This window comes from Camelus dromedarius, chromosome 8 (genome assembly GCF_036321535.1).
Source record: "Camelus dromedarius isolate mCamDro1 chromosome 8, mCamDro1.pat, whole genome shotgun sequence".
Classification (NCBI taxonomy): Eukaryota; Metazoa; Chordata; class Mammalia; order Artiodactyla; family Camelidae; genus Camelus; species Camelus dromedarius.
The window spans coordinates 60068304-60094672 of NC_087443.1; the positions used below are offsets into that span (position 1 = coordinate 60068304).

At 40.0% G+C, this 26369-nt stretch overlaps 1 protein-coding gene across 3 annotated transcripts; it reads left to right on the top strand.

The window, feature by feature from the left end:
* Window positions 1–2000: 2000 nt before the first annotated feature.
* Window positions 2001–18054, top strand: AS3MT (arsenite methyltransferase). Of its 3 annotated transcripts, XM_010987134.3 has the most exons (11): window positions 2199–2288; window positions 2495–2535; window positions 2813–2940; window positions 3868–4018; window positions 4531–4667; window positions 5406–5475; window positions 6520–6601; window positions 7292–7423; window positions 7756–7898; window positions 8728–8862; window positions 15531–18054. In XM_010987134.3, coding segments are annotated over exons 1-11 (1140 nt in total). In that variant the 5' UTR covers window positions 2199–2287; the 3' UTR covers window positions 15651–18054. The 3 variants fall into 3 exon arrangements, with proteins under 3 accessions (XP_031317540.1, XP_031317539.1, XP_010985436.1); XM_031461679.2 differs by lacking the exons at window positions 2495–2535; window positions 2813–2940 and having other exon boundaries at window positions 2005–2288; XM_031461680.2 differs by lacking the exons at window positions 2495–2535; window positions 2813–2940; window positions 7292–7423 and having other exon boundaries at window positions 2001–2288.
* Window positions 18055–26369: the final 8315 nt, after the last annotated feature.

A 26369-nucleotide genomic window follows, 5' to 3' on the forward strand; every position in this document is an offset into this window, starting at 1 on the left:
CAATAAAGTTGTATATCACTGTAATATGCACCAAAAAAGCATTTGAAAAAATTCAATTTCTATTTCTAATTAAAACTTAAAAAAAAATCTTTTTAGAAGTATGCTTTAGAAGAAAGAATCATAAGACCTCAGAATATTAGAGCTATATGGGGCCATACAAGTGATTAAATTCTGGCCCCATGTTTTACAGATGAAAAAGCATAGCTAGGGAGATTAAATGACTTACCTGAGGTCACTGAGCTTGACGGTAGGTCTTTTGACTACTGGTCGAGCTCGTTGTTATCCATTACTTTCCTTAAAAATGGAAACAAGTGTGCTGTCATTTCCAGTATTTAACATTATATAAAGGAAAGGATCTTGGAAGTAATGAATCCAATCCATTTACCCCTGCTAGGCCATCTCTGGTAAGTCCAACCAGCTGGTTGTCTAGCTTCTGCTTGAATGCTTCTAATGTTTGGAGAATCCTTTACTTAGGGATGCTGGCCATTTTGGAAGGCTCTACTTCTTGAAAGATGGTTCTGTGTACTGAATCAAAATCTGCCTTTCTGGACCATCCTGGAATTGTCAGACCAGTAGCTTCCACGGTAGGATGTGCACAAGGCCATCCTTGGAGGTAAGGAGAGAAAATAGGAAAATATCTATGTATGCTTATTTTTTATCTTAAAAAGAGAAAATCAGCTTTTGCTCATATTTAAAATATGGCTTGATATGAGACTATGTGACATACCTATCATTAAGCAGGGGTGATATTAAAAATGAAAAAAGCTGTGGCTGAGGCATTAACCAATCAGACTGAATGATGGTCAAAAGCAACTTGGTCCAAAATCAGCTCTGCACACTAGATAGCTGAGGGGAAACTGGAAATAACTCAATTTAAGTTGATGGTGGTTTGCTGCATTGCAGTTTTATCTGTGTGTGGTTAAGTGGATTTAAGGCTTATCAAATAATTCTTGTGAATAATCACAGATTGAAGATATTATAATAAAGCAACCACAAGTGAGCAAGTAGAAAATGATAGAGTGCTTTCCTTAACCTCCCACTAATCTGTCCTTTCAAGATAAAGATACCATTTTAACAGTGAATGAGAAAGCGACTGCTATTCCAAAGGAATTAATTTTATGGAGAGGGTATTTTGAAAACTAATACTTGGGAGTGTTTTCACCATTAAATGATTGCCAAAAACCAGATATCTATAAAAACTTATTTTTATACATTTAATAGTTAGAAATATTCTACCCTATAAAAATATTCCAACAAGGATCATTTCCATATGTTTAATTTGTTAAACATATCAAAATACAACACCTTCCTATTAATATTTAACAACTAATTGACATCTAGAAAGGTTGTTCTTGGAAGATGTGATTGAAAAATTAGAATAATTTAGTAAATCTTCCACTTGGATATCTTTTCACTTGGAACCCCATTATCTCCTTACTATCCTGATGAATAGAAATGCTTGTTACAACCACAAAAGGAAATAAAATATGTGAGTGTAGGAGTGGAAGAAAAAATAGATTAAAATTTTTTTCTACAAGATGAAATGACGACACCTAGAAAACAAGTAAGTTGACGAAAAAATACTAGAGGTTAAAAATGAACTTAGCAAAGTTGCTTTCTTAAATACAATTCAAAATAGACTGAGAACAGCTACATATTGTGTGATTCCATCGCTATGACATTCTGAAAAAGGAGAGAATAGGTCTGTGGTTGTTTAGGAGCTAGGGGTGGGGGAATTTACTAAAAGGGGGCACGAAAAAACTTCTGGTTGAGAGAATCGTGATTGTGGTCATGCATGCGCTTGTTAGAATCCACAGAACTGTACACTTTATAAAGAAAGGTGAATTTTCCTGAATGTAAATTATAGCTCCATAAACCTGACTGTAAAAGGTAGATTAAGAAAAGGTGATCTCATTCCACAAAGGGACAAAAATCAATATATATATGTGTTCGTTTCGGTCGAATGCGAGATTTATAAAATGAAAATCATAGTGGAGTAATAAAGGAAGATACTAATTCATAGTAACAGCCTCTTCTTGGCTGGAAGGACCGAACACAGCCAAGATGACACTGAGCCCAGCAGGGCCAGAGCATCAGGTACAGACAGGTGACAGGACTGCGCCGAGCGTCGCGCTGAGGCGGCGGTGGGGTCCCGACCCGGCGGGGCGGGGCCGGCCAGCTCAGCGGCGGGGATCAGGCCTGCCTGCCCCGGGGCGGGGCCTCGGGAGCACCGGGCTGGCTGCGGCGGGGGACCCAAGTCCTAGAGTCCGGAGACCGAGGAGGAGACAGTGAGTGCGGCCCCTCGCCTCCCCATCCGCCCTCAGGGCAGGCCCTCTGCCCCTAACCCTGTTCCCCTCACCCCGCTACTATCACCACCACTAGCGGTCCCCGCCTGCCCCTCAACCCTCAACTACCCCTCCGCCCCGGGGCTCCCTTCCCCCACGCCCGTGCTCAGCGCCCTCGCCTTTCAGCTACCATTTTCCCCTCCCGGCAGTGGCCACCCAGCGCGAGGCTGAGATCCGGAAGGATGTGCAGGTGACAGCAGCAGGGCCTGGAGTGGCCGAGGTGCAGCCTGGGTTGAGTGGGGGCATTAGGCCTTTGGAAGCCCAGCCTGGCCCGGGTGTCTGTCCCCCAGGATCCCTGGGGTGGGGGCAGGGCGGGGCCTGGGCTGAGAGTTCTGAGGGAGCAAAGGCCAGCGGACTTGGGTGGATTGGAGTGGAGTTGGTGGCGCGCATAGGAGACTTGGCCCTGCAGACACCAGCTCTGGCTCTTCTTTCCCCACCCCTCACCCTACCCTTGGCCCCTGGGCCAGACCTACTACGGGCAGGTGCTGAGGAAATCAGCGGACCTCCAGACCAATGCCTGTGTCACTGCAGCCGGGCCGGTCCCCAGGCACATCCGGGAAGCTCTGAAAAATGTACACGAGGAAGTATCCTTGAGGTGAAGTTCCCTGTGCTGCCTCCAGGAAGACCCACACAGCAGCTTTCTCAAAAGATAGTGATGCAGGTCACTAGGGAATTAACCTGTCTCCCCCAACCCATGAGGCTTGCCTTGTCTATCATAAAACTGGTAAAGCACAACACTGATCATCTTATTGCTCTGTTTAAGAACGTCCAGTGACTCCCCCACACTCCTTTACTAGAAGGATACATTCACACTCCTTGGACCTGACATTCAAGGCTGTCCAAACTGGCCCTCCCTTCCTAACCAACCTTGGCTCCCTCTGATGCACAATACTGCTCTAGCCAGACCTTTCCCTTCTCCTGCCGTCAGCACTACCAAGGTGATTTCTGCCTGCCCAGATGCAGGTGTCAATCTAGAATGCCTTCAGTCTCCTTTCTACCTTCCACATCCTGCCCATCCAATACCTCACTAATGTCCTACTTTCTTGGTGAAGCCTTCTCTAATCCTTGAGCACCCCTTTCCCAAACCACTACAGTGCTTACTGCCTGTGCCGCTCAGTTTGTCAGTAAATCATGGGAAATGTTTTCTCTGCTTGTGTTTTACCTCCCCAGTTAAATACACTTAGGGGGTAGAATTCTTGTTTTACATTTCTCCCTCAATAACTAGCAAGTCCTGGACCTGCATTAGATGCTCAGTTAATGCCTAACAAATATTGTAGTTGGTTTATTTGTCTTAGAACCTGGTACAGGTGCCCATCAATACAATGGTAAACAAAGCAGATATTCATGGAGCTTCTAGTGCTGTGGGGGAGACTAAGCACCTAAAAAGAAACTGAATGAATAATAGAAGGAAGGAAGGAAAGGAGAGAGGGAGGGAGGGAGGAAGGGGTTGTAAGATTCAGTGGTTCCATATCTTCTAGTCTCTAGAGGGGAAAAAAATATGTGTATATTTTCTATTTCCCAGGTATTATGGCTGTGGTCTGGTCATCCCTGAGTGTCTGGAAAACTGCTGGATTTTGGACCTGGGTAGTGGAAGTGGCCGAGATTGCTATGCACTTAGTCAGCTGGTTGGTGAAAAGGGACATGTCACTGGAATAGACATGACAGAAGGTCAGGTGAGGCAATTATTTCAAAACCCAGGAGGAAAAATTCTGAAAAGCATTTTTTTAGAGATAAAGTTCTTTGCATGTGACTCTTCAAGGATAATTTCAGAAGGCTGCTGAAGGCAATGCTCATTTGTGCCACTACTGCTTCCTGACCTGGAAACTGAGAACTCTGATAATTAGGGGCTTTTCTGGTAAAAAACACAGAGTCAGAGGTTTGATCTGATATATGAATATCATGATAACTAAATAGAGTTTGGTCTTTTCCTTCTTTCTGCCATCTGTCATGAAAGATTTTCTTATTAAGTGAAGAGCTTATTCAGGCGAAACCCATGAACCCAGTGGGGAGTTTATGGCCACTGAGCTGTCCCACACTGTAGTATATCCTCCACGCCAAGATGAACCTTGTTTACTTACCCAAAATAGTCTGGGGGAAGTATATTCCATTAGTAATAGGGAACTTTAGGGAAAAAGTAATGTATTAAAAATTTTTAATGATCAAATTGATATTTTTCTTCCTTTAGGTAGAAGTGGCTAAGAAGTACATGAACTATCACATGGAAAAATACGGCTTCCGGGCACCCAATGTGACTTTCATTTATGGCTACATAGAGAAATTGGGAGAGGCTGGAATCAAGAATGAGAGTTATGATATTGTTATGTAGGTCTATAGCCTCACTGTTATGAATATAGCCCCTTTCCTATTAAACACACAAATGTCACCACTTTTTCCTGAACTGACTCTCATTTAGGGTGTTACACGAAGCTTAGCATGACTTAATAAAGAGAAGGAACTGGTCTGAGGCGCTTGTAGCCCACCAGCCCGCAGAACACACTAGCCCAAGGGAGAACTTATTTTGAACTTAACCGTGGTTTACCAATGAGCCCCAAAGACCAGCAAGACCACTGAGTCTGCTCATATAATATACTCTGACCTGTTATCTTTAGTATTATTTTCATAGCAAATTATAGGATTCTGTGTTTTTGTTTTTCCTTTGAGTTGTCATCAAATCATGCCCAGTGACAGCCTTAATAAAGCTGCCTTTGAGGAACTTAGTCTATTTACATGTGATACCGGAAATGCCTTGGGCAGTAGGCATCTGGTCCCAGGTCATTTTGTTGCATAGTGAACATCAGGGCAGAAACAAATAAGAAGCACGCCTGATTTTTTTTTTTTTGTTCTGTACAGTTAAACTTGCTAACAGTTTATTGAGATTTTAAACACTCAGTGCCTCTCCCTTATCTTGGGGAAAAGTTGAGCGTAGGGAAGCGAGGACAGAGGTGGGAAGGATGAGGTAGCTTAGACAAAATGGTGGGAGCCATCTTTAGGGACCAGAAGGATTTGAAGTTCTCTAAGTGGTGTGCAGATTTGCTTGACATTCTGTCTGTTCTTTTTCAGATCAAACTGTGTCATTAACCTTGTACCTGACAAACAACGAGTGCTGCAGGAGGTGTATCGAGTACTAAAGGTGAGAAGAGGGAGACACGTGGTCTGTAAACATGGGATCTGTCCTGTTCTTGTCCCCTTGAGCTGAGAGTTCAAACTCTTAATTTATCCACTAAATTGAAAAGAGTGGCAAAAAGGGGACGTGACAGGAATACCCTCTATGGACCTTTCAGGTTGTAAAAGGTAGTAAATCTGAGAGTCACGATTGTGACTGAACATGGTAAATATTTGCTTTGTTGGCTGTTTCTCCTCCTGCCTGCTGCTGTATGTAGCATCAGCAGAGCTGCAGGAACCTTTGGACTGACTACTAAGGTTATTTTGAATATTCTTTTCTAGCATGGACAGTGTTTCTCAGGGCTCCTTATTTTGTATCTGTCAGGATGCTTGATCTTTGGGAAGTTAAAGAAGATGGAACTTTTACCTTAACTACTCTCTAAAAACTTGCAGGACTCTACACCCTCCATATGTATCATGAGATGTGTCTCTTTTTGATGGAAGATGGAAGATTCTGAGATTTCTGTGAGCCATTTTATAGACCAGCTCACGTGCTTGTAGAAGGTAGACACTATTGTAGATTCTAGATGTCCATGCTCCTGAAATTAGCTAAATAAAATCTGAAAATCACTCATATGCCTGAGATTTTCAGGGTGATTATTTTGAAAATATAATGTGTTATTATAAAAATAAATAACAACATTACAAAGGCTGTGTACTTTTTAAGGAAGAAGAGTTTATGAATACTGTTTACTTCTTCTGTTAGTTCTGTAACAACCTGGGGCTGCATTTGGCTCAGATTGGCTAAAAATTTAGGTAACCTGAATATTTTTTATTTAGGAGAGAGACACTCTTGTAGAGCTATTTTATTACTATTGGGAAGGGCACTGAAAAAAACCTTGGCAGTTGGCTATTGATTGTAACTAGGGAGGCAGCTGTTATTTGTTCAAAAAGTGTCAGCTCAAGAATGTCTGTTGTTTTTTTAAAAATTGATTTTATCCCTCATTCCTTTCTTGGCTATCTGGAACCAATGTCATCTTTAACCTTGTTTGGACTAATTCTGCTGTTTCAGCATGGAGGAGAGCTGTATTTCAGTGACGTCTATGCTAGCCTTGAATTGCCAGAGGAAATCAGGACACACAAAATATTATGGGGTAGGGGTGTTCTTTTGTTTTATTTTGTTTTAAGGCAGATGCATGTTCAAGTATAGCGCTCCATCCTGCTAATATCCAGGCTGAGCTTTGTGATGTGGGAACATGTGGGATTAGGTCAGGAGCCTGAGGTTCTGTTCCTCCTCTGACACTCAAATCTGGTATGATCTTGGAGAAGTTAATTAATCTCTTTGAATCATTGTTTTCCAGACTGTAAAATGTGGGTAACAATTCAGTCTTTCTTATAGGGCTTTTATGAAGATTAGATGGGATAATAAATGTGAAAAGTTCTTTAAAAGCTCTAGTGTGAAAATGGGGGTAACTGTTCCAGAGCTGATCCCTCTTTAATTCCCTTCTGTTCTCATCATTGGCATGTTGTTGATTCCTTTACTGTCATTTTCATGGAGTCTCTGGATGTTGAGGAGATAAATTCCATGTGTGTGGTCAGTCTGGCTATGAAATCAAAAGTTCCTGCTTTTAAAATAAATTATGTTATTTTTTTCTTATTATACAATAAGAAAAGGATATTGTTTAAAAGTTGGAAAATACAAAAAGAAAAAGAAAAAAATTGCTACTAATTATATAATCCAGCAGTAATGTTTTCATTAATACCATTGCCTAATCAATTATATAGAAGAGTAGTTCCCTTAATATCTGGTTGTATTGGTTGGTCTGTGATTTTTCTGTTTTTAGGTGAGTGCCTGGGTGGCGCTTTGTACTGGAAGGACCTTGCTATCCTTGCCCAAAACGTTGGCTTCTGCCCTCCACGTTTGGTCACTGCCAATCTCATTACAGTTCAAAATAAGGAACTAGAAAGTGTGATCGGTAAGAAACAGCAGCAGGGACTATTACAACTGCACCCTAAATGGTTCAAACTCAGTGATTAGCAAGTGTCTACGGAGTGAGTCTCATCAAGGAAACTTTGTGTTATCTGGAAGTGTCCACCCTGTCCCCTGTTTAATGGCAACTTCCCAAAGTTTGATATTTAATAAAGCACTTCGAAGTTATTCAGTAAATAGAGTGAAGTGCCCAGAAAGAGAATTGATGGCCTGCAAAGAAGAAAATCATCTTTATAACCTGTGCAGCCTTCATCTCCTGAGCAAAGCAATAGCCGTTAAGAGTCCTGGAGATGAACCACGAGTATATTCTGTTTTTAGGTGACTGTCGTTTTGTTTCTGCAACATTTCGCCTCTTCAAGCTCCCTATGACAGGACCAACTGAAAGATGCCAAGTTACTTACAATGGAGGAATCACAGGACATGAAAAAGGACTGGTATTTGATGCGAATTTCACATTTAAGGTAAATAAAAATTTCCACAACTTTCAGTATTCTTTCTAATCTTACCCTTGTTCCAGGAACCTTTCTTTTGAGGAAAATTTTATTTATTTATTTATTTATTTATTAATTATTGAGGTATAGTTGATTTATAATGTTATGTTAGTTTCTTGTGTACAGCATAGTGATTCAGTCCATACATATATATATATATACACATTTACATATTCTTTTTCATTATAGGTGATTACAAGCTATTGAATATAGTTCCCTGTGCTGTACCGTAGGACCTTGTTGTTTATTATCGAGAATTATTTCTTTAGCAAAATTTTATTTAAAAGACCGATACTTACTGGGTGTCAGGCATTGCTTTATATAACCCCAGTATCTGAAGGGGTACAAGCAGAGTTATCTGATAGGAGCAGGGATTGGACAGCTCAGAATCTCCTATGCTCACTCCTGGTTCCCAAGGTGTGGGCCCTTTATACACCTCCCAGGCACCTGGACTCAAGGAAATACACCTTAAAAACCACTAGTCCAAAGCCCCCTTTTTAGCAATAAAGAAGTTGAAACTCAGCAGTGGTTTTCCACATCTACCTCTGAGCAGACTAGACACCAGAGCAATAGGTATCCTTTTGCATTGTCACCAAAGAAAAGTAATTATGACCCGGGTCAGTTCTGTTTGGAAGTAAGCATGAAGCTAGCAGCAGGGTCTGAACATGAGAAAATACCCTATCAAAAGGTATCATCTTTTATCTTGAGATGCTGCTCAGTAGTAAAACTTCTGGGCATTTTCTTTCTCTTGAGACTAAAGTGGCATTTCTTAGTATGTATTTTTCATGTTACCCTTCAGAAAGGTGAAACTGTTGAAGTAGATGAAGAAACAGCAGCTATCTTGAAGAATTCACGATTTGCCCAAGATTTTCTGATCAGACCAATTGGAGAGAAGTTGCCAACACGTGGAGGCTGCACTGCTTTACAAGCAAAGGTTTGTTTGGCTTTCAATTTCCTACCATCAGAGAACCATTTAAAAAATCATTACGCTTGCCACAGACCACTAAAGCAAGAAACAAATCATTATTCTTTTAGTTGGCCACCATAATTTATTTCTAGCATTTTTGTATCTATAGAATGATTTGAATTAATTTCATAGCTTCATTTTTCCAAAGCTGAGAGTAAGTCAGAGATTTATAACTTGGTGCAGCCAGGAATGGACTTTAGGGTATCCATGAACCCCTTAAAATTATATGCATGGGAATATTTTCTCAGGAAAGGATCTGTTACTTTCATCAGGTTCCCAAAGGGGTACAGATACAAAAAAGGTTGCATTACCTTGGAAAAAATTATTCAGATTATACATATATAAGAGAGAGAGAGATAGTCAAATTGTCCTCCAGAAAGTTTGTACCAGTCTACATGCCTACCAGCAGTGTATGAGGATACCTTTCCCTTACACTCTCACTAATAGCAGGTATTTTAAAAAGATTTGCTTATCTGATAAGAAGAAAATAATCTGTTGTTTTGTTTTACGTATCTTGAACTTTTTGGCATGTTTATCGGCCATTTATATTTTGTCCACTATGATCTTCCTATGTAATTCCTTTGACCATTCTTTATTAGAGTGATACTTGTGTTTTTTAAATTGCTCTATATTATCTATTATATGTTACAAATGGTTTTTCTTAGCATGTCATTTATCTTATTTGCTTTTTTCCCTGAATAGATGTTTTCAATTTTTATGTGGTTATTTCCTTTATGGTTTCTGGCTCTGATGTTAAAATTAGAAAGACCTGCTCCATGTGAACATTAGAAATTTACATATATTTTCTAGTACTTTTAAAATATTGAGGTAAAATGTATATAACATAAAATTCACTATTTCAGCCATTTTAATGTGTGCAGTTTAGCAGCTTTTAGTACATTTACAGGGTTGTGCAATCATTACTACTATCTAGTGCCAGAAAAATTTCATCACCCCAAAAAGAAATCCTATACCCATTAAGGAGTCATTCCTCAATCTCCCCTCTCCTCCACCCCTGGCAATAACTAATCTGCTTTCTGTCTCGAGATTTGCCTATCCTGGACGTTTCATATAAGTGGAATCATATACTACATGGCCTTTTTTGTCTTGCTTCTTTTACTTAATGTAATATATTCAAGGTTTATCCATACAGCAGTACTTCATTCCTTTTTGTGGCTGAATAATATTCCCTTGTATGGATATACCACATTTAAAAATCCATTCATCAATTGATAGATGTTTAGGTTGTTTCCATTTTTTGGTTATTGTGAGTAGTGTTGCTATATGTATATGTGCCTCATGCACTTGTTTGAGTAATTGTTTTCAGTTCTTTTGGGTCTATACCTTGGAGTGGAATTGTTGGGTCATATGGTAATTCTTTGTTTAACTTTTTGAAAATCACCAAACTGTTTTCCACATTGGCTGCACCATTTTATATTCCTACCAGCAATGTGCAAGGGTTTCAGTTTCTCTACATCTTTTCCAACACTTCTTATTTTTTGTTTTGATTAGAGCCATCCTAATTGGTGGGAAGTGGTACCTCAATGTGGTTTTGATTTGCATTTCCCTAATGACTAGTGATGTTAAGCATCTTCTCATGTGCTTTTGACTGTTTGTATGATTTCTTCACCATTTGTATATTTTCTTTGGAGAAATGTCTCATCCTTTGCCTATTTTTAAATTGGGTTGTTTCTCTTTTGATTATAGAGTTGTAAGAGTTCTTTAGATATTCTGGACACTAGACCTTTATCAGATACAAGATTTGCAAAAACTTCTCCTATTCTGTGTATTGTCTTTTCACTCTCTTAATATTGTCCTTTAATGCACCAAAGGTTTTAATTTTGATCAAGTCCAGTTCATCTATTTTTTCTTTGGTTGCTTGTGCTTTGGGTATTGTAGCTAAGAATGTATTCCTTAATCCAAGGTCGTCATGAAGATCCTTCTGGTACTTTCATGGTTTGTTTTTCACATTTACATTTTTATTCCATCTGTAATTCATTTTAGCATAAATATTGAGGTAGAGTGTGACTATTTTTCCAAATACTAACTAGCTCAAATTTTTCTACTCATTTATTAAATAATTTCCCTGTTTTGAAATGCTACTTTCTATCATATCTAATTTCTTAAATGTATATTTGAGCGAGTATTCCTCTGTATTCTAAAATGAGTATTTTCTAAAATATCTTAGGTTCATATTTAGAATTATTCTAGTAACTGAAATATTGGTGTAGCATTTTTTTCCCTTGAACCTATTTCTGTTGTTTTTTTTTTTAAATTGAAGTATAGTCAGTTACAATGTGTCAATCTCTGGTGTATGCTATAGTATTTTTAAAAGCATTTTATCATAATTTATCTCAGGTCACCTCTCACAACCACCCTATGCAGAGATGAATAACTAGTTATAACAGATATTAATATCTCTCTTTCTCTTATTTATTTTTACCTTTTCCCCATTCATGCTGTTGTAATTATTTGATTAATCTATTCATTAATTTATAATATTTTATTATTTAGAACAGGCTTGGTGTTGGATTTCAAGTCTCTTTTGTCTTACAGACCTAACATTTACCAAAGTCATTACAGTGAAGTACCTCAAGGCACTGAGTGTTGGAAGCCCAGGAGAATAAGCTGGGGCGGGATGGTGGCAGAGCGTGGGGTTTAAGTACATGGCCTTAGAATCAGGTAGACTGGGGTCAAATCTTTGGCCCTGACACTTATGTGTGACCTAAGCCTCCTAAACCCTTAGTTTCCTCATGTGTATTGGAGAGGTAATAATCCCTTTTTCCCTCAGACTGTGAGAATCAAATGGAATGATATGCATAAATGTTAACCCAATGCCTGGCACATGATACCTACTCAAGAAATAGAAGTGGTTATGGTTATGGATTTGTCTTAAGATTCTTGGTCTCTTGGAACCATGTTCTGTGTATTTGCATTCTGATCATCTTTGCAGGATTCTTTCCTCATTCTCTCGAACACCCTTTCTTCTGGATTCTCAGAATTTCTGGAATCTTTTCTCCATGAATTTTTGCTTTCCGTTGTTTGTATTTTGTAGTAATTTTAGCTACATGGAGCAAACACTGGTAGACAAGTAACCCTGTGCCTTTTTCTCCTTTTGTTACCTCACAAGCAGTCTTTAAGAGCAAAGCTTATTTAGAGATCATGCTCCAAAATGATACATTTGTAGCTGAGGAAGTTTAATTGGAGACAAGAATCCTGGAGCCAAAAACCCTAATATGTTCTTATTTGGCCACTATTACCAGCATGAATCCAGCCCAAGATAAGTGCAGAAGCCACCTCTAGAGCTGGAACTTTCTTTGTTTTATTAAATTCTCAAGCACTCTGTATTGTCACTCTTCCTGTGTTTCTAAGAAGGTGATTTTTTTTTTTGGAAAGTAGAGATATGTGAATTCTGACTTTCTAGTCCATTGCATTTCAGGAATGCTATTGCTATTTTGAAACTCACGGTAGTTCACTGATAACTGGTCAGAATGAATGTTTATTTTGAAAGGTTTTCATCATTCTAATTCTTCCATACCTGGTTTCCTGGATCCTGGCACTAAAAGCTGTCAGAAAATAACAGTTACAAGTAAAAGGAGTCTCTCCCCCTCCGCCCCCGACAACACTTACTGCAGGTGCACTCTGGCTGTGAAAACTGTAGTTAAATGAGTTTGTTTCTACAGAAGACCCTTTCCTTCCAGCGTAGGTCTCCTAGTGAGCAGCACATCACGTGCAGGAGGGTTCCTGACCTCAGGTAGGAGTTGGCAACACTCTGCATATTTGGACTGATTTATCCCAACAGTCTCCTTTCTGTCCTGCCTTATTTCTTTCAGCCCACTGATGCACAGATGTCTTTACATCCCCTTCAGCTTTGTAAAATGGGGATAATTGACACCAAGGAAGATTGAAAGAATGAAACAGCTGTGTGTCCTAGAGATTAAAACCTTGTGCTCTTGGGAGAAGACTCCTTATCTTTTTAATGGAAGACCTTAATGATACATTCCTGAGTACAATGAGCAGGTGGCATGTAGGGAATTGCTCATGTTTATGTCTTCCTATCAGTGGCTGCAACAGAGGAATGAAAGTACAGCTTCTCACTGAGGGTTGACTTGATAATGGCTATTTTCAAGAACCCTTCTTTTTCTTTTTTTCTCCTCCTCTTTTTTTTTTTTTTAGTTCTTTTGGGGGGGTGGTAATTAGGTTTATTTATTTATTTATGTTTAGAGGAGGTGCTGGGGATTTAACCCAGGACCTCGTGCATGTTAAGCATGCACTCTACCACTGAGCTACACCGTCCCCCCTTCTTTTTTTAATCCTGACAAGCAAAGTGTATTTTGCTATTTAAAGAATTGCACTGCATCTGAAATGATGCATATAGGATGTGTGCTGTGTACTGTCTTGCTTCAATTAACAGTCATGGTAGTAATCACATGACAATAGTAGTAATAATATAGGAGACCTAGCCTTTATTGAACAGTTAATATGTTCAAGGCACCACATCACTGAGTCTTCACAATACTCCTTATACTCTTCATTTTACAGATGAAGAAATTGAGGCTCAGAGAGATTAATTTACTAATCCAAGGTAACAGCTGGAAAGCAGTGAATTTGAACCCATGTCTGATTCTAGAGCTCACATTCCTTTTTTTTTTTTTTTTAAATATTCTTTACTAAATTTTCTTTTTTTTTAAATTGAGGTATAGTCAGTTACAGTGTGTCAATCTCTGGTATACAGCATAATGTCCCAGTCATGCATATACATACATATACAGACATTTATTTGTTTTCATATTCTTTGAAGGGAATGTAGTTTGGTGCAACCGTTATGGAAAACAGAATGGAGATTCCTCAAAAAACTGTAAATAGACTTACCATATGCTCCAGTAATCCCACTCCTAGGCATATGTCTTGGAGGGAACTCAAATTCGAAAAGATACATGCACCCCAATGTTCACAGCAGCACTGCATACAATAGCCAAGACACGGAAACAACCTAAATGTCCACTGACAGAGGGCTGGATAAAGAAGTTGTGGTATATTTATACAGTGGAATACTACTCAGCCATACAAAGAATAAAATAATGCCATTTGCAGCAACAGGGATGGACCTGGAGATTGTCATTCTAAGTGAAGTAAGCCAGAAAGAGAAAGAAAAATACCATATGATATCACTCATACGTGGAATCTGAAAAACGAAAAAAGAAGACACGAATGAATTTATCCTCAAAACAGTAACAGACTCTCAGGCATAGTAAACAATCTTATGGTTACTGGGGGGAAGGGGGTGGGAAGGGATAAATTTGAGAGTTCGAGATTTGCAAATATTAACTACTACATATAAAAATAGATAAAAAACAAATTTCTTCTGTATAGCACAGGGAACTCTCGGTATCTTATAATAACCTTTGGAGCTGACATTCTTAACCAATCTGCTCTACTGGGGGTCTCCATATTTATACTTTTGATAGAATCACAGGATGTTGGTGCTGGAAGGGACTGCTGCCTCTTATTTTGTTCCAGTCTTGAGAGCTTTTAGGGCTGGGAGCATGCATTTGGAAGTGATACTGACATTACTATCTCCTGTTGGTGGGGAGAACATGCGGTGGGAAGAAGAGTATGGAAAATCATTTTCCTGGGTGAAAAAGAGGAGAGGCTAACTCTTCCAACCAGGAATGCCAATGTGCTGCAAGGAGGAAATTCAATGGATGTGAAGGCCTGGTAGCAGCAACCAGTATAGCCAGCCTTCTCCTAGGCTCAGAGATCTCCTGTCAGATGCTCGTCTGCTGTTCGGTGGCCCAGGTCCAGGCAGACCTCTTCACTTTAGAAAGACAGAAACTGAGGGTCAGGGAGGCCAAGGCCACCAGTAAGTTATTTCAGTAAAGGGAGTGGTCCCTAAGACTGCAGTTCATCAGTGTAGGCTCTGTGCCTGTCTTGTACACCCTTCTATTTGCAGTGACCACCAATCAAAAATGACTGTCAATTTATGTTTAATGAATTCAGTTTCATTCTGTAAGGTGGCTTGTTCATACTCTGGACTTCTAACCTTTGTGCTTGGTTTTTTGCTGTCTCTACTGGCACTGCTGTTGGAGGCATCTCATTTGAATATGAAAGGAGGAAAAATAATGACTGTCTTATCTGTTAAAAATTCCACTTAGTCTGCCCTGAAATCCTGCTGGTCGTGGTGGCAATCTCAACATCGGCACTTACTAATGATAGTCTTGATCTCTGGGACTTACACGTGAGCAAGAGAAGAAAGTTTTTTCAGATTAGAGGAAGGGAAGGAGAGGAATTTCAGCATTTCAGTGTCTAAGTTCCAAAAAGTTCAAAGGCAAAAAAAAAAGGGAATACCACAAAACAAAACAAAGCAAAGTCAGCTCTCCTGGCCCAATAGGGACCACTTTTCAGAAGCTTTAAATGAAGTTTACTTTGAAAGTAGTGATACCTTGATTAGAAGCTTCAGGAAAAGACAGCCACCTTTATATCTGAGTGACTGATGCTACTCCCAGGACCCCACAGAATTGTAAAATTTTATCCCTCTTTGAGGAAAAGCAACCTAAATCAAACTGAAATATTAGTGTTTGGGTCCATCAAAACACCTTTAATTTGTCCTTTCATCCTGGTTTGTCTTTTGACAGGATATAATCACAGATCCATTCCAGCTTGCAGAAGAGTCTGACCATATGAAGTCCAGGTGTCCCCCTGATGCTGCTGGCGGCTGCTGTGACACAAAGAAATGCTGCAAAAACTACAACTGACTTCTACAAGTGAAGACACTGGGCAGGAGGCTAAGAAATGCGTCACTATGTCTTATCCTGCTCTTCCACATAGCACATACTTACAAGCAAGAATAAACGGCAAAACATCCACTGTATTCTATATTACTGATAAAAATAAATGAATTATTTTTACAAAGTACTAATTAAAGGTTCACAGCAAATCACCTAAAGACTAGTTAAGCAGTTTTTGTCTTGACTAATTCAAAGTTCTGGTGCCACTTAGTGGTCAGAAATGGAACTGAGAAGCAGTGGAAAAGCCTGGCCAATGGGCAAGAAAGGCTTCAGAAGTAACAGTTGGCCAAGGGTCTCAGACAAAACGTGCTCCTTCTGACCTGCATAGCACCTGTTGGACTTTTCAGCATGTTTGCTCATTAAACAAAATTCCTACTGAAATCTTGGTAATCCTGGGAAAAGACGGCCAAATTAAATTTGGTAGGAGTGCTCTTGAGGTAACTGGTCTTTTAAATTAAACAGTTTTTTTTTATTTGAGTGAAGAAACAAATGAATAATAATTTTTTGGACCCAGTTCACCCTAATGTGTGACAGTATAATGAGTATCTGCAGTAAATCTTAACCAGATCAGAAAGAGTTTGATAATTTTTAAAAGATGAGCTAGGAGATAGAAAAATGGTGGTTTTTTTTTTTTTTTTTTCCTTTATAAGGTGTCCTGGTTAAACTTTTAGGAAGGTATTAGATTTAGTTCTAGTTTCTATAGTTAAAAGAAGAAGATTGAGGAATATTTCAAGGATGGTTACATCATTGAAAATTAAAAACATTAAGGAAAGTTTCAAGAATGATTAAATAAATTGAAGTCCAGTTGTACTTGAAGACTTTGTCAGGGGGACACAGAAAGGGGGACACAGAAAAATATAAGCCATTATCCTTGTCATCAGGAGCCAAGAGTTCAGTTTTTTAGTAACAGCCTTCAAGGAATGAAGAATTTCAAGGAATGAAGAATTTCAAGGAATGAAGAATTTCAAGGAATGGAGAATTTTGATATAATCTTGACTAATTGCTCTGATCTCAGTGCAGAAAGAGCCAGGGGGAACTGGCATGGCCCGAGAGATTCTTTAGTTAGAGGTATGAGAATTTTTAGATCTTGTAGAACATTGGGATGAATTTCACAGGACAGACCCCTGTTTTAACAAAGCTTTTAAAAATGGAGAAATTGTCAGATTTCTGAGTCGGCTTCAGCTGTAGTCCCTAACTTACTATTACAAACCGAGGAAAGGATAGGTAGTATGTTTTAAGCCCAATTCATATTTGTGACCTTGATTCTAAACAGTGCTTTCTTGGTTCTAAATTTCAATATCTACCCAATTGTACCCTACTTCAGTGACAGCATTAGTTAGAATGCTACAGCTGGGATTAAGCATACTTCACTAGGCACGAGTGCTCGAAGATCCTATGAGGGGAAATAATGAAAAAAAAGTAGGGGGGGTGTTCTGGTTATTTCGTTTATTAGGCTTTTCTAAATTTAGGAGGAAGAGTTAGTAGCTTTTTGCTTGTCATTCTGAACTTCTCAGTTCCCCCAGAAGACGTTGAGTGATGAGACTGGGCTAGAAATTCACACTGTTCTTTTCCTAAGAATAACATACTTTATATACTAATTTCCAACAAAAGTGTACATCTTAAGAATCGCGTTTGATATAGAATCTAGAAAAGATATGTATTAAGACAATATAAAATGAAAGTAGATGTATTTTACCCAGGAACATGCCATAAAGTTATTTAAATATTAAGAATAGGTGAAATAGACAACTAGGAATGTGACCTTTTAAGAACTTTAAGAGGGAGAGGCAGTATGGAGTGATGATTAAGAGCCAAAAGCTGATGCCAAACGTTACAGTTTTTTTTCCCTTTCACCTCTGCCGCTTAGTATTTTGGCCTTGAGAAAATAATTTAACATCTCTGTGCCTTTGTTTCCTCATTTGTACGAAGTTCTTTGAAAGCGTGCGTAGCAGAGTTTAGATTATTTTTAGTTAAGATCTGTCTGGCTGCTGTGAGCATGTGATGTCAGGACCAGCTGAAGGCCGATGCTTCTTTTGCTGCTAGAATGTGGTTTAAAAAGCTGCCCTGTAGGTCTTTTGATAGGCTTACCTCCAGCATTTTATTATTACCATTTTTCAAATGTACAGAAAATTTTAAAGAATTGCAGCAATGACTCATTTACCTACCACCTCGTTTATATACTTGTGAACCTTCTGCAATCATTTAATACGTTTTAACATTTATATTTACTAACAGCAGAGCTACAGAAACAGAGACCTAATTCTTTTGTTGTCACAAACACTTTTCAAAAGATGCTGGACTTAAAGAGTTTCAGGAGTAGATTTTTCTCTTAATTGATTGTTGTATCAAATAAAGTATTTTCAGTCCTTCATTATTACAGGGAGAGGATTTATTTTAAAGTCATGGAAGCCTGCAGAGGCTTTTCAGCTCACCAGCTGGGGGAGACCAGCAGTAACCTAAACAGGACCTCCACCCCACCCCACCTTCAGCCACACACGGCTTTAAAGGTCATGGCTTTGTGCCAAGGCAGCAGCAGAACCCTCCTCTAACTGACTCTTGGCCTTTCTTTGGATGGCTCCAGGGAAGCAGCCAAGGTCCTAAGTAGGTCTGCCTTATTAGGTTGGGAGGTCCTACTACATGAGTCCAGCCAGGAATGTGAACCTATCAATCCATCCTTTTGTAAAACAAAGAATGTTGTTCATTCTCAGGTTCTACAAGGATTGAGTCTTCAGCTACTGCAGCCATTAATGACGGTACACCCTGGAAGGAATTCAGGATGACAAACAGGATGAAGAACTCTGTGCTTTGGAAATACAGGTCCCTTAGTTAGATAGATCTCAGAATTTTTTATTAACCGGATTCTTACATCTTCCCATACATAGAAAAGCACTAAAATCATTAACTGAGATACTTGTCCCTTGTGACTAGCTGTGACTTTTACCTATGTATGCCTGACTGCACTTGTGCCCTGGTCCGCATCATCTTTAAATGCTGGCTTCTCCCCCTGCCTCTTTGAGGCAGGCCCCTCAGAGCTATTGAGAGGCTGTTTCCTCAGTAAGACCCTGAATACAACTCTTCTCACAACTCATAGGTTGTACCTTTTTCTTTCAGTCAACACTTTCATTTATTCCCTAAATATTAATTAAGTACCTACTGTGTACCAGTCACTGATCTAGGCATGGATCACTAACAGTGGAATATTATGAGCCCTGTGGGCCAACAGGACAAAAACAGCTAAGCATATTTTCTAAACTTTGCTGGCCCCTGTCCTGACTTCTGTGATTTGCCAAGTTTACTCAACCACGCACACATCACAATTTGGGTCTCAATAGGGGTTCTTTTGTGAACCTGTCCTAAGTGTCAACAGAGGGCGATTTCACTAGATAATAAAAGTGAACTCTTTTGTAAATATGAAGCTGGAATCAGACAATCCTAATAATAACCTATGACTTGAGCTTTATTGCTTCATTCCAGTCTCTATTTAACTGCTGATCCTGCAGTTCCTGTAAGCACAACTCCCACTGAGGTCAATGGGAGTGTTACGTGAATGTTAAGTTCTGTACTTCATCGTCTCCTACTGAGTGAGCCTTGCTTGTCTTGGACTGATGACCATACCAATCTCCTTCCCCGACCAGACACATGAGCCCCTCCTTTCATGCAGCAGAGCCCTACAGCAGTGACAGATTCCGGGAGAGGGGAAAAATCAATTTGGGACAAAAATGTTCTGCCCATTGCATCATATAATAGCAGAATGCCTCCTATACATTGTCCAGAAGCCAGAGAGAGTGAAAAAGTAGAATGGTGAATAGATGATGTTCTGGGTGCACTGTAAGTCAGACTTGGCTCTGCCAACTTTAAAAAAAATTTTTTTGGTGAGTAGGGAGGGTAATTAGGTTTGTTTGTTTATTTATTTATATTATTTATTTAATGGAGGTACTGGGGATTAAACCTAGGACCTCGTGCATGCTAAGCACACACTGTACCCTCCCCGCCCAGGGTCTGCTAACTTTAAACACTAGGCCTAAAACCGTTTATCTTCTTCTGATTCGTGGAACAAACAGTGATGCAGGAGACAGAAAGCAGGTATTCTTTCTCGAGCCAGCTCTGCTGCTGAATTAATTACTTGCCCCTTGGAAAATCATTTGTCCACTCGGGGGTTCACTTTCCCCAGCTGTAAAATGAAGGTGTTGAATTTAGCTTTACGTTCCCTTCCAGGCTCAGAAACAGATTTATGAGTATAGATTCTGGAGAGGTCAGTCTATAAAATTCATTTGAACTAGTTGCCCACATTTATAAAGCAAAAGGTTTTACATAAAATATAAATTTCTGGCTTCTGTTGAAAAATTGTGAACATGAGCCCTGCATTTCTGCAGCTGCCATGGCCCCTGTGAGTAATGGCTTCCCCTTTAGACAGGGTGTGTCCCTTAAGACAGTCTGCCGCCATCCCTACCCAGACAACTTTACTGGCCCCTGCAGGTGTTTTTAGTTTGCGTCCCCGCTTTAGGACTAGAATTAGCGCAGTTTCATCAAAATGAAAAGTGAGGGGTTTTTTCCATTATAGTTCAAGTGATGGCAGGTCCATGACTTAATCTATGACTCTGACTTATATATTTAATTCATTACAAGCAGAAGCCAAGAAGGACACATGGAGCTTTGCAGGGATGCTCGCAGGAGGGAACCAAAGAATTCTGGAACTGCTTATGGTAATTTGACATATAACTCAGAGACTAATTGTATCAGGTGAGGCAGCCTGATACAATTTAGTCTCTGTTCCAAGTTAATAAGCTTCCATCACATAACTTTCTTTGTGAATATCAAATGAGCATCCTCTGGAAAGCAAAGCCTCAAAATGTCACGTTGCTAGGGAGGAAAGATTTGCACAGTGAGTCCAGAAGGATTTGTGTGGCATCTAGGCTTAGTGGTTAATCTTTAATTAACCGTCCTTAGTTTCTTTTTCTTATTAACCTTATTATTCCTTGCAGTCGGATCTAACTAGGGAAATGTTGTGAAGGAGTTGTTTTTATTTTTGCTTTTCAATAATGAAACACAAGCCCATGAACAGACGCAACCCTTTACAAACGGTGATCCCTCATGGTCATGAGGAAAATTCATTGCTTTGGGTGGATATAAACCATGCCAAATATCCCAAGTTGTTTCTTTTCTGAAAATAGCTCCCTTACACCTCCCTCATAATGCTGATTTTTCTAATTTTACAGAAGAGAAAACAGAGGCTGAGGATATTTAAATGACTTGCACGGTGGGAGTACAGTGTAAGGAGTGTTGGAAGCAAGACTACACTTAGCTCTTTGACTCCTGCACCCTTGCACCAGAGGATATGTCCTTGCTCTCTTTTCAGGGATTCCTAAATTTTAAAATAAAGAACTGAAAAGGGAAATGATCACTATGAAAGTAAGGATATTGTGACATCTAGGATAAAGAACATGTGTATGATCTAGAAGGGATATACAGGGGTTTTCTCAACTGGGGGTAGTTCGCGTTACCATTATAAATGTTTACAAAGTGAATGTAATCTTTCCCTAGGACTGTCCCAGTTTAAGCCTCAAACTAGGTTAAATGATGAATAGTACCTTTTTTCATGCTCAAATGGGTTCTGTTTTAGATGATAAATTATATGTTCAGCTCTTATACATTTATGTTTAATGCAGTTTTTTGTTGGGGGGAGGCAACTAGGTTTATTTATTGTTTTCTTTTTTTGATGGAGGTACTGGAGATTGAACCCAGGACCTCGTGCATACTAAGCTCATGTTCTACCACTGAGCTTTTCCCATCCTCCCTCTTTAAAACATATAATAAATGTACATAAAACAAACTGTTATGTATGTTTATTATATGTCAAAAACTTTTAAAGTTAAAAATACATGTATCAGGAAGTCTGACCTATGCTCAGGAGGCCAAGGCCAGCCCGGGGAACCTTATGTTTGCCCTAGATTCATGATTACTGCACAGACCACAGTGGCTGTGGCTGTGATTCAGGTGTGGACTTCCAGAGCAGAGAGGGTGGTGTCCCATCTTGGTTTTCTGGGGGCTCCTGTGGCATGAAATAGTTATCTCTGTTCCTTTGTCCTACCTGTGGCTGGTGAAATGGTGTATCCCTTGGTCACATTTGTGAAGGTCAGTCAAGATAATATGTGAGAAAGTGCTCTGTAAACTGTGAAGATTTTTTTCTACATAGAGCGGCAAGAGTTCCCTCAATCCCTAACTCGGCAGGACCCAGCATCACTGCACTGGTACCTGTCAGTTAATCTTCCTATAATGCAGTCTTCTACTTAGAAACTTTGTATAGCTCCTGAAGAATGAAATCTAAACTCCTAAACTTGGCATCCAACCCACCACAAACCAACCCCAACCAACTTTCCAACAGTTTTCTTGCTGTTCCTCTTCAAGGGCCACAGAACCAAATTCAACTGCAGGGTGGTCTAAAAATGTTGCTGCCTTTCTAACCTCATCTCACACTCCATTAGAATGCCTTTTTTCCTCTTTCTTCTCTCTCAGTCCCATTTTTGTGGACAGAATATTTGTCCTTTCCCCTTCCATTCATATGTTGATGCCCTAACCCTCACAGTGTGCCTATATTTGGAGATGGGGTCTCTACGGAAGTAAGGTCAAATGAGGCCATAAGGATGGGGCCCTGATCCAAGAGAATTAGTGTCCTTATAAGAGGAGACACCAGCGAGTTCTTGCTTTCTCTCCTTGCACACCCTCAGAGGAAAGGCCATATGAGGACAAAGGAGCCATGTGCAAGCCAGGGAGAGTTCTCACCAGAAACCGACCCTGCAGGACCTTGATCTGGGACTTTCAGCCTCCAGAACTGTGAGAAATTAATCTGTTGTTTAAGCCACCCAGTCTATGGTATTTTGTTACGACAGCTGGTGCAAACTAAGATACCTTCCTTGGACTAACTCTTTCCTCTGCATATATAAAACCTATCTATTCTAACCTACTTTTAATTCTTCTAGGATACCTATTTGTTTGATTTTAAACATCTCAAAGACCAACTCAAAGACCATGAAGCTTTCCTCAATTCTTCCATTTTATTTTTACTTCTTTTTTTTAAGACATTTGATGTTCTACCCTTTATCAAACAATTTAGTACATGTTTTCTGACCTCCTTACTGGTAAGTTTTGGGCGGTAACTTCTGATTCAGTATTATAGCTCCACACTGCCTAGTGCAGCGCCTGGAACTTAAGTACACAATCTATGTTAGTTGAATGAGAGAACGAATGAATGAAAGAGAAAAAAAGAAATGGGATGAGAAATAAGAAACAAGCTGTATTTAAAGTTTAAAGAGGAAGCAGAGAATTGAGATGTGGTATCAATAAATGGTGAGAAATAAGGTAAATCTTCAGTTTAGCGATGCTTAAAATAAAACAAATAGGTATCTCAGAGGAACTAAAAACAGGAGTGGAATTTTTTCCCACTGAGGTCTGGCATATTGTTTGTCTATTCATTGGGGGTTTAACTTATTATTGGAGTAGAATTTTTGCTCCAGATTTGGAAAAAAGACCATAGGAATGAATTCAGCTGGTATGGGCAAACAGGCATTTTATGACTAGAGTCATAACCACAAATTAGAGCTCGGGTACCAGACCCAGGCAGGCCTGAACATTACCAGCGGGCTCAGAATTGGACATTCAGGATCTGTTCTTTCCCCATTGGTCTCATTCCTAGTTACCACCCCCTGTCAGAGTCTGCCTTATCTCCCACCTCTTCCTCACTCCCCAAATGTGGTTTTTAAATTTAATTTTTGAATGGGTAATATTCATGTGGATCAACATGTTAAAACCAAAAATCACAACCTGGGTGATTACTCATGGTGATAAGGATAATGGAGCTCAGACCATTTTGATACCTCTGTCCAAGACTGAGCTGGAGGCTAGAACTGGGGTGGCACAGCAATCAGAAAGAATAAAGATTCTAGAACATTCTGCAGTTGCAGGGCCTGGCAGTCAGGACAGGGGGCCCAAAGCAGGGCAAACAGTGGACTTGGAGCAGCAGAAGGAGGCCTTTGGGGCTGCCCTGTGGGAGTTTCAGGAGGGGCAGGCTTCCTGGGTGAAGGGTAGCGGGGTGTGGGGTGCTCTCCAGTGCACCTGAGAGCGGGGGAGGGCCAGAGGGGAAAGAGGAGGTGGCAGAGTGGGAAGTGGTATGTCTTTAAACAACTGGACAGTGTTGTTTCAGGGGGAACAGATTTGATTGGAGGGAAAGTTTGGGTAACTCCAGCATTGCCCAGTTCCTCTTTTTCCTCAGAAGACCGGGTGCTTTGGTGAGATTAAACTGTCACTGTTGAAGCAATAACTTTGAATGTTTTTCTACAACTAGGCATTTTTCTTGGGGGAGAAGAAAAAAGCTTTAAAATAAAATTAGAGCTTTATATTGAGAAACAAAATACGTAGAGAGTCATTTGGTGTTTTACTTGCTATCTTTAAAATGAAACTCCTGAAAATAGTTCTCGATGCAGCGCCTCCCCAAACCTCTAAAGCTGCAGACATGGGAGCATAGTCCTTGCAGATGAGAGAACTGAACAGGTTACTCTTCTTCCCCTTTTAGGATCCAATGGAGGATTCTAGGAAGGGAGGGTTAATTAGGGAAGGTATTTGCTAGGAGGTTCTGGCTTTACCTAAGTGATGTGCTTAAGGTCAAAGTCAGAATCTCCCTCTGGTTGGAAACCCACAGCAACCACTTAGCAACCTCGGGCCTTTTGTAGCCCCCTTTTGGAGGTGAAACATGTTCAGAATTCAGGGTCTTGTTGTATTTTTTTCCTGCCAGATTTTAAAAGAGGTCCCTAGAAGCAGGTGCTGCCCTTGCCCCCCATTCAACCAGATGGACAGACTGGGAAGCCCCTGGAAGTCAAGCCTATACCAGCAGCCCCCTCACAAAGAGGGTAACTCCGGCTAAAAAGCCTCAAACATGAAGGAAGATCCCACTTGCTAAGGAAAAATTACCTGGCTTGGGTATCTAGATTGCTCTGTGTCTTGAGTGTACATGAAGACTATTATCTCCCCCTGCCCTCAGGATAAACATCACTCAGCAATTCCCTGTGTGAATTTGAGCTTCATTTATTTCATACTGTCAATTATCGTGCTGGGCCCTTTCTGACATTTTGCTATGAACTTCTAACTCACTTCTAACTTGCTGAATGCCACGCTTTTCTGACTGTTCTAGCTTTCTGTGAAATGCGCAGGAGATGTCTGTAGGTTTGGCAAGTTTCTCCTCGCCCTCTTCTCCACACTCTTATTCTGAAAGTGTACATTCAGCATTTGAGAGCCTTTAGTCATCTTCCCTCATAGCCCCCTTAAACACACTTGTACTTACACTTTTTATGAAGTTAAAAGTTTTATTTTCAATCAGATCACTTAGAAGGACCACATCTAGCCTTAACCTTTGTCAGATATCCCCAAAAATCTCAACTTTTATTTTCTTTGAAGCTTTGATAATGCTGTTTTTATAAATGCATGCCACGTCTGAGAATCAGTTTTTTTTTTTAAATCTGAACTTATTTTTCAAGTACAGCAGTATGAGAATTGGGGGTGGGGGAAAGAGCACCAGAAACTGAAGGGCTAGAAACTAGAGTTGGAGACATTCTTTGAAATAAACAGAATAAAAATTCTTTCATTTCTTTCACATTTTACAACTATTGTTTTGGGCATCTACCATTGTTCCAGGCTCTGAGCAGGGAATAAAACAGACCAAATCCTTGCCCTCAGGAAGCTTAAGTTGTACTAAGAAGGAGACAGATATAAATTAAGGAAAACACAGTAGAGATGGAGTATGGGGAGTGTTTACAAGTTTAAAAAGGTGGTTTTTGAGCAGTCTTGAAGGAGTTAAACTAAGGTGCTGTGCTGACATCTGGGGGAAGAGTCCCCTGTGCAGGAAACAGAAGCAAGTGCACAGGCTCCTGGGGAAGCATCCCTGGAGAGAACAAGCAACAGGGAGGAGAATCTGGTTGGAGCAGCAGGTGGTGAGGGTACAAAAATAAAGGGAAGGTGTCAGAACCTTCAGAGCCTTGTTGGATATTGTAGGTACTGTGGCTTTTACTGTGATGAGATGCGAAGCCAGAGAAGTTTCAAACAAGGAAGGACAGCATCTGATTTAACAAGTCCACTCTGGATACTGGGTTGAGAAGGGAAGGGGGCAGGTGTAGAAGAGGAGAGACCAGCGAGGAGATCACTGCAGTCATCTCTTCCAGAAATTAATAAAAACTCCGTTTGATTGGTTTACCAAAAGGGAAGAAAATGTGCTTGCAGAACACACACACACACACACACACACACACACACACACACACACACACACACACACACACACACACACACACACACACATTCTTTTTTGGACGTTTAATTTGCAAGAAAAACAAAACTTGGCAACTACTCTGCTACCACGTCTCCTCCAGATATAGAATAGGTTTGGGAGTCCTAGAGAGCTAGGTCTTCATTTTTTTTTTTTTCTCCTGAGCGACTGATGAACCTAGCAGGGTTTGGTCAGTGTGATTAAGAATGAGCCTTTATGGGTCTGCATAGGATATCTGCCCCTTCCCATTTCCCGAAATTGTCCCAGTGCTTGGTAGAAATACAGATTCCTGGGTACTACCCTTTCATTACGTATAGAATGAGTCCCAGGGAATATATACTTTCAGCAAGAAAACAAGGGGATTCTTACGACTTGGA